Raw genomic sequence first — 15,026 nt, forward strand, 5'->3', positions numbered from 1 at the left:
AACCTCATCAAAATTCAGGTCAAATGTCAAGTGAAAGTACAAGTTGTCTGAATCTTGATGATGTTGCTTTTGGCCTACTGAAGTGACATCTTGGAACCGGAAAAGATGTACAAAAGCTGAAGTACAGAATTCTGTTTTCCACAACCACATTCATGGAAGTAAAATAAATTTTAAAAAGCATATTCTTTCTTATTTTAAGGAGCTCCTACATATGATAAGATATCCTATATAGGCAGAACAATTTTTATAAATAAATGCTACCTAAACACTAAGTCTAAAATCTATTAACTAGTTATAAGTGCATGTGTAGGAGAACAGTATAAGGAGGGAAGAGAATCAGGTATTAATCTATCAAGTTACTAAGTAGAAAAATCTGAAGCAACTTCACATGGAAAGTAAATGTGAAATCTGAAAAACTTCTGTTCTTTGAAATGCTGTCCACAAACTATCCAGTGCAAGTAACTAACTCAACTATTTGCCAACATAGTAGCTTACTCAGAATTAAAATAGTGGTTTTTCATTGGTTTTGAAAAGTGCTCTCTTAACTAAGACCACTTTCAATTACTCTTAGCAAAGAAATATGCTTTACTCATGAAAAATACTTAGTTGTAACCACTGTAGAAAAAGTCTGCTGCTGACTCCAAGAGAATATGATCACTCCACAAAATCTGGGCTCAGTATAGAAATTTCCTTGAGTATTTTGACTAGAGCTATGAAGTGATACAGATTATTCTTTTTTGGCCACAAGAAACAGCTTTTCAATTGTAAATTAAAACATTTTTAAATTGAAGTAGATAAAAGTTTTTGCATATATGGAAATGTGTCCACTTTGTAGTTTCCATGAAAAAAGCTGAGGATAGTGTATGCTCTAATTGCCATTTACTAGAAGAGACAAAGGCCCCTTTAGGCAGATTTAGTCAATATGACAACTGCGATTGTGTAGCTCATACATAAACACTCATTACTGAGTCCTAATCTTCGTATCAGACTTTAGATGAATGCCCAAGTCCAATGAGCCTAGGGGTTAGGAAACAGTGCAAAGTTTTGTGAAACAGCTACTTAATTTCCTTTGCTTTTCTTATGAATGCTCGTGGAAGCACTGCAATTTAAGTCATCATAGATATTTCATCCTACATATAGCAACATTTTGTAGTTCTGCAAGGAAATTCTAAACTATTAGGTTGGATAGCAAATTAATTTTTTCACTTCGGCTTCTCACAAAACTCCAGTTATATGCATAGATTCATGATGCCAGCACAGGAAAAAAGCACTAGTCTCTGTTCTTGTAGAGAACATAATGATCAAGAAAGGCTGAATTGCATTCCTCACACCTTTAATATAATGTTCGCTGCCACATATAGAATGGACAGGTGTCCTCCCTTCATTCTGCCTAAACTCAGATGTTAGTGAGCAACTAGTTTGCTTCAGACATTCTTAAACTTTAACAAAATTTTTACTAAAAAGAACCCCAACAACATGCAAACAGCTAGATTTTCAATCAGACTTGCTTTCAAGATCTAGTTTATGATATGAAAATGTTTTATTAGAAATTTCAGTAACAACAGCTCTTGTTCCAAAATTTGAGGAGTCAAAGAAAATTTAAAGAACATGGTACACCTACTACTAACCCTCACAATGAGCATACACATTAGCATCCCTCTTTACAAAGCAAAATCTGGAGAATACTGGCAATGTCTGACAAAATTGGCACCATCACTGAGCTTGACAATTTGCTATCCTTAAAACTTAGTATTATATAAATAAAATATTTTCTTCTCAAAGTTTGCTTTTACCCATCATAATCTGAGTAACAATAATAGCAAATAAAATAATCCCTACCATCTCTGAACATTAAGTTCTACTAAATGGATGTCATCATCATGGCTAGGCTTCGCGAATGAAGATTTGAGAGGGGCTCTACCCACACTTGCTACAAGCGCGCTGATGGCTAAAAAGGCCAATGCGAGATAGACAAGTCCGGTTGCAGAAGGCACAGCAGAAAGACTCCCCAGGTGATATCGACAACACGCGATTCTTTCTGCGTTGTCTTTTCTCCTCGAGAGTGATCCTGCGTGTGTTCTCAAAAGCAGCAGCAGTGTTATAGATGGTGTGTCTCCAGGCCTCCCGATTGGAGGCCAGGGTAGACCAATGGTGGTGATCAATATGGCCAAGGCTGAGGGATTGTTTCAGGCAGTCCTTGTATCTCCTCTTCAGGCCTCCTCTCTTGCGGCAGCCAGTGGCAAGTTCCCCATAAAGCACGATCTTAGGGAGGCGATGGTCCTGCATCCTGGAGACGTGCCCTGCCCAGCGCAGCTGTGTTCTCAGCAGCATGGCCTCGATGCTCGGGACTGCTGCCTGTTCAAGGACAGACGTGTTGGTCACATGGTCAGTCCAGTGGATGTTTAGGATTGTACGGAGGCAGCGCTGATGGAAGCGTTCTAAGAGATGCAAGTGGTGGTGGTAAATGACCCATGATTCAGACCCATACAAAAGAGTAGACAGTACGATGACTCTGTAAACACTGATCTTAGTACTTTTCTTCAGGTGTTTGTTTTGCCACACTCTTTTATGGAGTTTACCAAAAGCTCTGTACGCCTTTGCTAACCTGTTGTCTATTTCTGCATCAATCTTACCATCTGAGGAGACGATGCTTCCCAGGTAATTAGACTGCTGGACTGATTTGAGCTCTGTTTCACCAATGGTGATATGGGGATGATGGGAGACTTCCTGAGGTGCAGGCTGATATAAAACTTCTGTTTTCTTCAAGCTGACTTCCAGTCCAAAAAGCTCAGCAGCCTCTGCAAAGCAGGATGTTAAATGGAAGTACAGCTGAAGAAAACCCTTGCTGGGAAAATTTGATTCTGTTTGTTTGCCTTTTTGGCATTAGTCATATAAAATGTCATATTAGCTCAGCTCAGAAAGGTATAAATCTCAAGCAATATATGCTATAAGTTGGTGGATGAGTGAGACTGCACTATACTGAAGTCTGGCCTCTTCTGTGCAAGAGGTCAACAAGCTAAGTAAGAATGGTGTTCACTTGGAACAGCTTGAAAGTCTTAAGGAATACATCTGGTCCAGGTAGATTAGCTTACAAACTGCAAATGGAGAGACAGATGGAGCTCTGGTGGGAGTCTGAGACAAGACACTGTAAACTGCCAAACTTTGGGATAACAAAGGGCATGAGAACAGGAGACACCTAGCCAGGTTGAATGGACACTGAGAGACACAGCAGAAGCTGGAAATTGCCAACCTTCAGAGTAATAAAAGACACGAAGACTGGTGACTGTCAGAGAGGTGGATGGACACAGAGAGGGGGACAGGAGCTGAGTACTTAGAAGAGTGAGCAAGACTCACATGCAGGGAGACTGTGAGAGTATGAATGCCCAGGGGTTCCTTCACTGGAGATCCTCATTGGAGGTACCCAGCTGGAGCTGTTTCTGTTACTGTGCCAGGAATGAATGACTTCAGGGAACAAGACATCTGAGACACTGCTAAGGGAAACATGGGGTTGAACCTGTAAGGAAACCTGGTCTGACTGAATGTGGTGTGTGTGAGGAGTCAAGTGCAGCACCCATGGGTTTACTGAGCCACCCGCTGCGAAGAGTCTTTGGTCCCAACAGTGAAAGTCTTTGGCCTTGGAGCATGAGAGCCAGAGAGCCTCATGAATGGTCAGACTGAGAAGTTTCCTTAACTAAAGAAGAACTAACTGTTCTGATGGAAGACCTCTGGTTGTCCTCATTCAGACCAAGAATTCAAAGATGTGTTGCTACCAGATAAGCCTTTCTAGATAGTATTTTCGAAGACATTGATTTTCAACTTTGTCTTCAGACAAGAGGGCATGGTCTTAAGTTCTGCCAGGAGAGGTTTGGATTAGGAAGAAATTCTTTATAGAAAGAGTCATCAGGCATTGGAACAGGTTGCCCAGGGAAGTGGTGGATTCTCCATCCCTGTAGGTTTTTAAGAAGGGACTGGATGTGGCACTGAGTGCCATGGTCTCATAACCACGGTGGTGCTGGATCAAGGGTTGAACTCGATGACCTCAGAGGTCTTTTCCAACCCAGCTGATTCTATGATTCTATAAAATGCACCAATTGACTTTCCATTAAATGGAAATTTATAGTGAGATTGCAGAATATGATTCAAATTATTAGGTTGGGAGCCTGGCAAGTAAGGAACCGGCTGTTGTGGTCCAGTTCCTGGTCTGGCCAACAGTCAACAATTAGATCTAATTTCTTAGAAGCCTATGATACAGAGTAACTTTCTGAATTCTGTTAATGGAACTGGATGCTTACAGTAACAGTGAAAGAAGAAAACTAAGGAGGATAGGCACTCATGAGATGAGTTTGCCTAGAAAACATAAAGTATTTTTCATCAATAAGATCAAAAGTAAAACATCCCATATCATAGGCTATTGTAATGAGACTGAGAAAGCCCTTCCTAGTCTTTTTATTTTTACCAAATTTGGTAATGAATGCAAGCATTGCAATAGCACGTACTTGAGTGGTGTCCTTAATGGTGGATCAACAAAAGCAGTTGGTCCTTATCCAAGAATCCTAGGCTACCCTAACTTACAAACACTCAAGAGGATACAATTTTTTAAACTACTTCTTATGTTAATTAGTTACTACTTCATAATCCATTTTTCAGAGCTGGACCACTACCTGCAGTTAGGTCATTTATGAGTAATTGTGCCTCTGAATGTTTCTAACAGAGAAATCACTTCTGCAGCTCAAGAATTCTAGAAACTATAGATGATTTCTACTGTTTTCACCTTCTTGTAGTTCAGAAATGAGGAAAGCAACCTGAAAAGAAACAATTTCTGATGGAGTGTCCAAGAATGTGAGGTGACAATCAATGCTAAAACATGACTAGTATAAATAGGGTAAACTGGGAATATTTATTAACATTAACAATATTAACATTAAATGAAATAGCAGAAGCTATTTTCAAAATAAACATAAAAAATAGTTTTTCAGAAAGTGTGTAGTTAAGCTGCAAAAATCTTTTCTACAAGTCATGTGAATGCTTGCCTTTACATGGGTTCAAAAAGCAATGGGACAATAAATGGGTGCTGAAGACAAAAATACTAATTTTGTTTCAGAAGGTCCATAAACAAAAATGGTGGAGACTGGAGACATTTTAGCCCAGTTTCTTTTTTTTTTTATTCCCCTGTCCAACCTGTTTTTAAGGAGGGGCAACCACATTTGCTGCTACTTTTTGTGCTCTCTAGGCATTAAATGTTTACTCAGTCCCACGGTCTATTTCCCAAAGGAGTAAAATTTGCAGCAAGTCTCTTGTGGAATAAATGCAGAACAAATCAGGCATCTAGGATAGTGACCTTTGCCAAGGTACAGACAAACATCACATTTTGACATGTAGGAGAGTCTCTGCTCAAAACTCAATCGTGTGGTCTTTGCAAGCGTGTGTAAAAACTTAAGAATTTAAACTTCAATATGTAATCTTCATTTAAGATTAAGAAATTGGATTGAGGGAAAGTCTGGCACTATACACTGTGTCAGTAACATGATGCCTTGTCTTTAATCTCTACCTGTAGTATTTGTCAATTATTATACAATCAGGAAGAGGGGAACCCACCAGTTGGGGGCTGGTACTGGAAAAGAACAAACAATCTTCCCCTGTACAGAGAGAAATCAGAACTAAATATAGTCTTCAGGTATAAAAAGGACTTTTTAAGTTTGCCCCACTGGGGGAATGGGTGACTGTTCTCTCCTGACCTTTTCTTTAGAACTGTACTTCTATCAAAAAAGATCATGATGTTGAAGCAATCCATAGTAACTTAAGTTCTAGCAAGGTTCCAGGAGGATAAACAGTTTTGGTCCTTCCATGAATATTATCTTTTTAAAAGCCATGAAACATCCAATCTTTTCAGGTAAACATGCCAAGAGACAGGCTGTGTATCCCTGTTATTCAGATTTACAAAACAGTTCCACATTCATGAAATTTCCATTACTTACAGCACCTTCCAGGACCCTCTATTTTCTTCTCATACTCTAATTTCTTACCACCTTTTTGCTTCTAACAGGAAGAGACCAAAATGAGGGAAGAGACCATAATGAAGAGAGACTTCTAAAACATTATAAAGGAATTGGGTACAGCAATGGCAAATTAAATTAATTTGAGTGCCCTACTTATAGCATGTTAGTCCTAGAACACCTATAGGAAGAGACCATATGAAACCTAAGAATCTGTGCTTTTCACAGTCCAATATAATGTTGGTATTTGTGATCTTAAGGTACTAGCAACACATGTCAGTAAACAATCAATCAATTCACTTATTGAAAAATCAAGACAACAGCTTCAAAGTAGTTTGCTATGATTCCTGAAAAATAACAATGTAAAAAATAAAATTTGCAGGTAATAGCATATATGAATTGCGAGCCACAACTCTTCCCGCCACCCACACTCTCTAAAAAAAAAAAAAAAAGGTCAAATTGGTAGAATTCAGTAAAAAAAAAACAGGTTAACTTTTAATTCTTTCAAAACTTGTCCTCTTCAAATTTCACTTCAGCAGTACACCACTTGGGATGCTATCCCAGTCTATTTCTTCAATACATGACAACTGGGGAAATAACAGAACAGCCTGGGGTTTTTATGCCTAGTTTTATATTCTGAAAGATTTAGTGTTTGTCTTAATCCTTAAGTTGCATATTCATTGCTATATTTTCTCCTAACTGCTGTCACTTATATTGTCTTGCAGAAGGGCAAATCAGGGTCAGTTTATGTAAGTGGCATCAATCTAAAAAATCTTCATCAGTCTTTATTTCAAGGCATTATGCAAAGAAAGCTGACATTAAGAGAGCCTTAACTGACAGCAAACGAAATCAATCAGCAAATCACTAAGCCATAATAAACTCTCTCAAGTTGTAGCTAACCCCTCCTTTCTCAGGTCTTTAACTACATGGCCCACCAAATGCAATATCTTGGCAGAAATGTCTCTCAATTCCATTACAACATTCTTGCACTAATATATTGCAATATTTAATAATTTTTTCTTACTCTGTAATCTATTGGTAAGAATAACAAAGAGATAGACATGTTTTATAATAACAGACTACTAAGCAGTTAAGCAAAAAAAAAAAAACAGCTTCAGCATTCAAAGCTTGTTTTTTTTATTTTAAATATAATTAAGAATAGAAAATAGTCTGATTCTATTTTTGCTACCTAATTATTTAAGTAATAAAGTCTACTGCCTTCTTAACTTCTACTGCTCAGTATTTCTTCTTAGTTTCTGCAATTAAAAGAACCAGTACAAACAAAAAAGGACTCCAGACAATCCCTAATCTTTCACAGTATTCACTTCATGAATTCAATTTTTAACCCACACGACTATCCACAGTTAAACACCTATGCTTCTGAAAGGACTTGTCAGTGTTACAATGGTATAAACTGCACACTATGTAAAAAAATGCAGTCACATCAAAGTTACGCAGTTGTTATCCGGTAAAATTATTCCTTTTCTGAAGATACTGCGCACAGATGAACCTGTGCAGTTCTGAAAGAAAGGATTTCTAAAGTAAAAAAAATCTGCCTAACAAACAAGGTGCTGTGAAAACTATTTTTGATATATTCTGTGATTGAACAATGTTTTATTTTTGTAATTATAGTATTTAGGAGTCTGCCCTTATTCACTGAAGCAGCTTTGGGTACATATTGAGATCACCATGACTCTGGAGTAATTTTTCTCATGAAAGAACAGTGAACAGAAAATAAGAAAAATGCTTCCTGCTATAAGATGCAACAACCTGGTAACCAGCTGGGAAAAAAATTCCCAGGATTACAAGCAGAAGCAAAACTAAACAAATAAACTTAGTGAATTAAGATCATATTTTACACAGTTCTTATAGAGCTTTCTTGCATATCAGCACAGATAATTCCTAAAAGATCACACACACACAACGCACATAAATGTATGAAAAACTCTAAATGGACAAAGGTGGATAGCTACATGAGTGCTTGACAGGGTCAAGAAAGAACATTTTCCATTAAGAAAGGTTATTGGAAGGTTAAATGATTACATACTAACTTTGGCATTCAAGATAATCATCATTACATCTTAGTGAAAAGTTTTTACAAAACTAATAGTGCCTATGAAAAGGGCTGCACAAGAGTTAGTAGTGTCACAGGCACAGAGAGACAGCTTTCAGTAATTGATTAGCTGGTGATTACAGATACTGACTTTGATATTTATGGTCCCATAGGGCCAAGCCTTAATTAGCATGGTTGGGGTGCAAACAATGTACCAGCTAACTACAAAGCCCTGTGAGAAGGTTCTTCACATTATCCATACTAATTTATTAGAATGAAGAAAGGCAAGGGAAGAAACAAAAAGTGCAAAGGTGGCTGAGAAAGTGAGGAAAAGAGGTTAATGATAAGAGGGGGAAATGAAGAAAGGAGAGAGAACAACAAAAAGCCCATAGAGAAGAGGGAGGAAAAAACTGCAAACACAAATGCTGTGAAGAGGAAAGGAAGTTAGGAACACAGTTAAGTCACAGAAAGGAGAGTGGTGTGAAATTCAAATTATAGAAGGCAAATTTCCAAAGTCACTGGCATTTAGAAGATGTCTCATTTTTTTATGTTTTAAACAGTATTTTGCTAATATACACCAATAGTATGTTTTAAAGTATTTATAAGTTAATTATGCTAAAATGGCTGCCAAATATTTAGCAGCATGATACAGTTGGTATCTGGAGACAAAAGACATTCAAGGAGATTAAATTACAATTCCTCGTGTTACATCTTCAATCTGGTTATTCAGATTTTACTTAGTTGTTAATTATTGTTTCTCCAGTCTTGTACAAACTTTATTTTTGACAAATTGAAGTTTGCAAAAGGTTAGGGTTGCAAGAGGTGTCACCTCACTCGAGTTGAAAATATCTACTTATTTATGAGTATTTCAACTCAAAGTTGAAGTGTAAAGTAGCATTAGAGTAATAACGAATCACTTTTCTCTTTGAACAGTATATTGAAAGGCACACTCGGAGTCAGTTTAGAAGTAGCACATTTTGACACTAGTTAAGAAATTAGTCTTAGCTAATTAGGATAGGAGAAGAAAAGAATGGGAGGGCAGCCCAGTTGCTGTTGAAAGCTGCTGTTGAACTCCTGGAGAACGAAGATCCAGTTTTACCTGACAAGAAACAGCAACTAATTCCAGAGGAGGCAGCATTCTGGCCTCTATAACACAATGGATAATTCCTTCTCTGGTGAAATGGTGTAAATAAAAGGAAAACACTAGAAGTGTGTGCGTGCTCCACTATCTTCTAGACTCTGAAAAGGGTTTCTTCTTTCTGAAGTATTAAGAAAAAAAAAAATTTTTTTCCTTTTATAGCCATGCCATTAAAAAAAAGCAAATGGCTCTAAACCAGAAGTACAAGATTTAAAACACTAATAACTCTATTTTTAAGCAGCTACTCCATGATTAATTCTTCTCATTAAGTCCTCATATCAGAACTGATTTATGTGTGAAAGACATGCCCTATGCAGAGGATAAAATCTGATGACAGAATTATAATGTTACCTTTGAAATCACTTGCTTCCTCAATTTGGTAGCAACTTTTTTATTGACAAGCAAACACAGGAATGAGAAAGTGTTTATTATTTTGAGGAAAATTATCAGCAGAGTTATGCATACCTTTCACCTTCTGATCTATCAAGCATAAATCTAAAATTAATAAACAAGTTAAAATAAATACAAATTAGGAAGCTCCTAAAACTACATTTTTGTTTGTAGAATTATTTGGAAAAAGTGGACCTACAATACAATTAGATAATACACGACTAAATCATGCATGAATGCATAAACAGTAAGAACCTTCTTCTTCATAAATTTTTAACGATTATATGCTAACACAGAAGATACCTCAGTACTTGACTGTATTAATCTATGTTATCACTGCACTTTTCATTCCAAATTACCTCAAAACACCTAAGAAAGGCAAAGAAGTACATATGAATCCCATGTGGACTTTCTAAAACTGCATGAAGACATGGATACATGTTGAAGACAGTGACAGAGGGAGCAAGATGGGGCAGGTGGGAGGGAGGGACAAGAAGGACAGAGAGACTGACGTAGAGTAAGCAAGATAGAGAGGGAGAGACGGGCACAGGGAGCAGAAGAGAGGGACAGAGATTGAAGGAGACCAAGGCAGAGCAGCAGGCAGAGATTGACAGAAGGAAAGCACAAACGTGTAGGGCAGAGAGAGCAGACAAGCAGGAAGAGGGAGAGCAAGAGCAAGAGCCCGTGCATCAATGTGTGCGCAGCAACAAGCAAGTACTCAGCCAGGAGAGCACATGTGTCATGGAGAATCTGCAGGAAGGACATGAAGACAGGCAGCAGAGCACGTGGCCTGTGGCAGAGAGAGACTATGTGGCAGAGAGAGACAAAAACAGAGGGAGGCAGAGACAGACTGACAAGACAAAATGAAAACTTACCCATCTCAAACCCACCTGGAAGAGAGACTTACAGAATTACAGAATCATTATGGTTAAAAATTACCTCCAAGATCATCAAATCCAACCTTTGACCCAACACCACCACATGAATTAAACCATAGCACTAAGTGCAACATCATTTCTTGAATGCTTTCAGGGATGGTGACTCCACCACTTCCCTGGACTGTCCATTGTTGCTAGTTGTTTGGGAGAAAAGACCAAGCCCTGCCTTGCTGCAACCTCCTTTCAGGTATTTGTAGAGAGTAATAAGGTCTGCCATGAGCCGCCTTTTCTTCACTAAACAGCCCCCAGCTTCCTTAGCTGCTCCTCATAGGACTTGATCTCCAGACCCTTCACCAGCTCCACTGCCCTTCTCTGGACACACTCCAGCACCTCAATGTCTTTCTTGTCACCAGAGGCCCAAAAATGAACACAGGATTCGAGGCATGGCTTCACCGGTGCCAAGTGCAGGGGGACAATTCCCTTCCCTAGTCCTGCTGATAAAAGCCAGGATGCCATTGGTCTTCTCAACCAACTGGGCACACTGCTGACTCATGTTTAGCATGAGCCTGCACCTCCAAGTCCCTTTCCAGTTTCCTTTGTGTGTTCAACTAGTAATTAGACTCATGTCTCCAGATAGGTTTTATCACGCTCATAAATATTTAGAAGGTGTTTTAGCATAATTCAACTATAATTGCTTTAAAACATAACATTAACATATGTGTCTGAGGTACCTAAATTTGCTTCAGGAAGTTTCTTTCATAGCAGTTCTTACCCTTCTGTGTCTATATCTCCAAATAGAAGAAACCCACTGTGAGAATATACTGATGCTTAATTATTTAAACATTTAAATCTTATATGATTTATTTGGGAGGTTTATGCATTATTTTCAGGTAAAAACTCTTGGCATTAGTGTCAATTACATACTTGATGTAAAAGTATCTGAGACAATTCAGAATGAATCTTCTGAACCACTCTTTCTGTGAGCCAATAAACTCTTTCAGAAGGGAGAGTTAAGATTAGTAAGTAGTGTTATCCTCTTCCTAAAGTTGTAACACAATTGAATTTACTATTTTATAAAAAGCTGATAATCTTTACTGTTTAATTTAAACAGTCATCGGCCAAGCAAGACTACTAGAATTAGCAATGCCATGTCATTTTAGTTGCTTTTTTAACTCTATATCCTGTATTCATTGGAGGTTTCATATACAGTTCCACTTTTTGACTCCAGTAGGAACATTCAGGCATGATCAGAACACCACATCTTAATCCTGTGTTCCAGTGTTTCAGTTGTTGAAAACAATATTATAATTTTCCATGTTCAAACTTAACTAAGCAACAAACAGTATGACTTTGTGATATAACATTTTTCACAGCAATTACATACAGATGAGTGTTTCAAACTATAACAATGATATTTTACTCTTTGAGATACTCCACTTTTTCTTTACTTAACAATTTGAAGTGACATTTTCAAACTATTACAGTAATTCTGTTGCAGAGCTCAAGAATTTAAAAAATACCTACAAATTAAGTCATACTTTCACTACTTGCATGGGACTTTATAAGATAATCAGTGCAAGGATATTGTTGTTGAATAACTTAATATTTCAACCTACTGCATAATTTTGCAGTTTAAGAGCCATTACAAAAAGTGCAAGCTTTGGAAAAGATACATAAAACTTTGTGCACGAAACATTTAATTTCATTATCTAAAGGTCTAAACTAGAGTGTAAAACAAACTATTTAGCACACCTCTTACATGGTTATTTCATTTGGGAATGACAGGGACTTTATTTGTGTGTTTGTTTGATCAGCCCTGTAAGTCTTCATGGTATTTTGAATGTTGGATGCATTTGCTAGAAAACAAGGTATTTAATTAAGCACGCCACAGAAGAACCCCAAAGTCTGACGGCTTAGTTCATAGTCAGGCAACTTAGGTTCATTATGTTAACTTCCTTTGCACTTGTCTATTATAAAGAAAGTATATTTTTCAGAAGAAACATTTACACAAAGACAACAGCAATTTAAAAATTCTAAGACTTCCCATATTCCCCATGACAAGAAATAAAGATCTCCAATGCTGTTGAGCCCATGAGGTAAACTAAGGATAGTGGATTTCATTCAAAACATCTTTGAGAGTCACTTGCTTTCTGAAAAATTTAGAAGAAAGATAACCTGCAAGGATGCATTTGAACATACAAATGTTCTTTTCTAACATATAAATGTATTGTTTACCCCATTGAGGTTTAGAGGATTGCCCACAATATAGTTTTACATACAGTGAAATGAAAATCAAATAAGTTTTACATATAGTGAAATTAAAATCAGTTATCTGAGTCCCAGCTATAAAAGGCAAATTTCATAATAAAATCTCTATAATGTACTTAGAAAGTTATCAAACAGGCACTATGTAACCAGAGACAGGAAAGGAAGAGGGGGAGAAGGAGAGAGAGAGGAGGAGGGAAAGAAGAGGAAGAAAAAGAAGGGAAAGGGAAAAGGAGAAAGGGAAGGAGAAAAGGAACTTCACAGTGATACAAACTGAACCTTTAGTGCTGTTTGTGTAGGCACAGAGTAACCAAGTGTAACTGAAGCTGTCAGGCAAACAAAAAGTAGGTTTACAACCCTGCACCACCAGTGAGCTATCCAGCACATACATTGCTATGTGATAGCTATACCACAAGCACTGTGGTATAAATGTGAAGCGCAACTTTTTATACTTCTGTTTCTCTTCATCTTCTTAAAAAGAAACAAGGAACAGGCTGTCTTGCAAATGCTTCTGTCATCATTGTAAGGTCAAAAAGGAATAGAAGTTGGTTGGGATGGGACAAAAAAAAAGCAGCAACTATCACTGAACAGCTACCACTGAATTAGAAAAGTAGTATTTAAAAGCTGGTGATTTCCATGAAATTTCTTTGAAAAGATGCCACCTGTGGAACCTTTAGCACAGCTTTAAAAGTGATCATCACGATACTGGGGAAGCATTTGCAACCTACCCTTTGTTAGAGACGTACAGCTGTGCTAACTAAAGTTCAGGGGAATCTGAAGGTGTTACATATTATTCCTTTATTAGAGAAACACATAATTTAAATCTTTATCATATTAAAATGCATGCATTCAAGAGGGCAACAATGAGAAATTTCCAAGTTAGAATCTGTCTTTCTTGAATGTTTAATTTTGTGACCCTATTCCTGCAATAATATACTACATCTAGAATAGAATACTTAAAATAAATTCAAAAACTACAGAAAAGTACACACACAATGTAATACTTGCATTGTCCTTGCGCTTCACTTGACTACCTTTCCTCTGATTCAGAAAGAAGAGCACAATGAAAGAACTATGTACTCACTCTGCCTTTTGTTCTCTCACTTGGAAAACAAAATATTCTGCCTTTAAAAACAATGTATTCTGTACAGCTATAAAGACTAAGGTATAGTTTGTATGGAAGAAGACATAACAAAGTTAAAAACAATAAGGAGGCATTGCACAGGATCAATTTTCAAAGCTGAAAATATGTACATTTTCAGTTGATTTCTCTTTTTTCCCCCATTGTTTCCTACTATGAAAATTAATATTTTTGAAACATGAATCTACAAACCTACATCAACAAAATAGTTTCTATATTAAGGTATTCCGAACAGCAGTTTATTTTAAATTAGAACTGTTAATTCTAAAGCTATAATACAAAAAAATCTGATACAGACCAAGTAGCAGCATAAGAATCTTGGTCTTTTTTTAATTTGTCTTTCTTAAATTAAAGGGAGGAGGGGGGGCATAGAGTGATATTACATTTGAATTTTGCCATGGTCATATTCCTGACAGTTATTTAACACTATTACTGCAAAATTAAAAGTTCACATCATCTCTGAAATACCATATCCAACAGTATAAATGGAAATTATTTCTCTTTCAACTGTTGACTACAATAGTTTTGAAGCTTTTTGTTCTCGACACATTCAGAGAAGTCTAGCTTCTTGTTCTATCTCAGTTGCCAAAAATGAAAACAAGAATCAGGATTATTTTAGACTCTAACCTGAAATGCTGCAGCCTGTGGCCTGCCCTTCAGCCCTTCCTCTGAAAAGGTCTCTAGGTGCAGTTTGGGTAGCTCCAGGGTGAAGTCATTCGTGGCTGCCGCAGCACACGGCAGCAAGGCCTGATCTCTGACCTAAAGGGAAAAAAACAGCATCAATGGTAATTCCCCTTCAGACACATTAACTGGGATGAACTGGGTCCCCTTGAGCCCACTGAGTGGACTTGCATTGATCGCTGGACCTGAAATCCATGAATAAATTTAGGACTAATTGATTTTTCGTTGCAAATAAATCTCTAATTCAGAGTGCTGGGAGAGAATGTTAAGAAGAAAAAGCATCTTCCCCTGGTCTGAAATGAGAAGAAGAGACACTAAGGGCTCACTAGTCCAGCTGGCATATACATTTCACAGACCTGTCTCCTGTAAAAACCTCGTAAGAAAAAATAGTAATTGTACTTCTAACTGAAACAAACACAAGCTCTGAAATTAAAAAGTTCATGCAATCACAACAGCAAGAAGCTGGCATGTGAGTTCTGTCTACTAT

The 15,026-nt window shown here is 37.4% G+C and overlaps 1 protein-coding gene across 2 annotated transcripts in view; it reads right to left on the reverse strand.

Annotated features, from left to right (window-relative positions):
• The window catches only part of CCDC171 (coiled-coil domain containing 171), a 145,720-nt gene that overhangs the window by 24,505 nt on the left and 106,189 nt on the right, over positions 1-15,026 (reverse strand). For both annotated transcript variants that reach the window (XM_027910163.1, XM_027910170.1), the window contains one exon: positions 14,486-14,617. In XM_027910163.1, the coding sequence (XP_027765964.1) occupies positions 14,486-14,617 (132 nt within the window). The remainder of the gene's footprint in view (positions 1-14,485; positions 14,618-15,026) is intronic.

This window comes from Empidonax traillii, unplaced genomic scaffold (assembly GCF_003031625.1).
Source record: "Empidonax traillii isolate 1590-97213 ecotype Southwest subspecies unplaced genomic scaffold, ASM303162v1 scaffold28:size2823434, whole genome shotgun sequence".
NCBI lineage: Eukaryota > Metazoa > Chordata > Aves > Passeriformes > Tyrannidae > Empidonax > Empidonax traillii.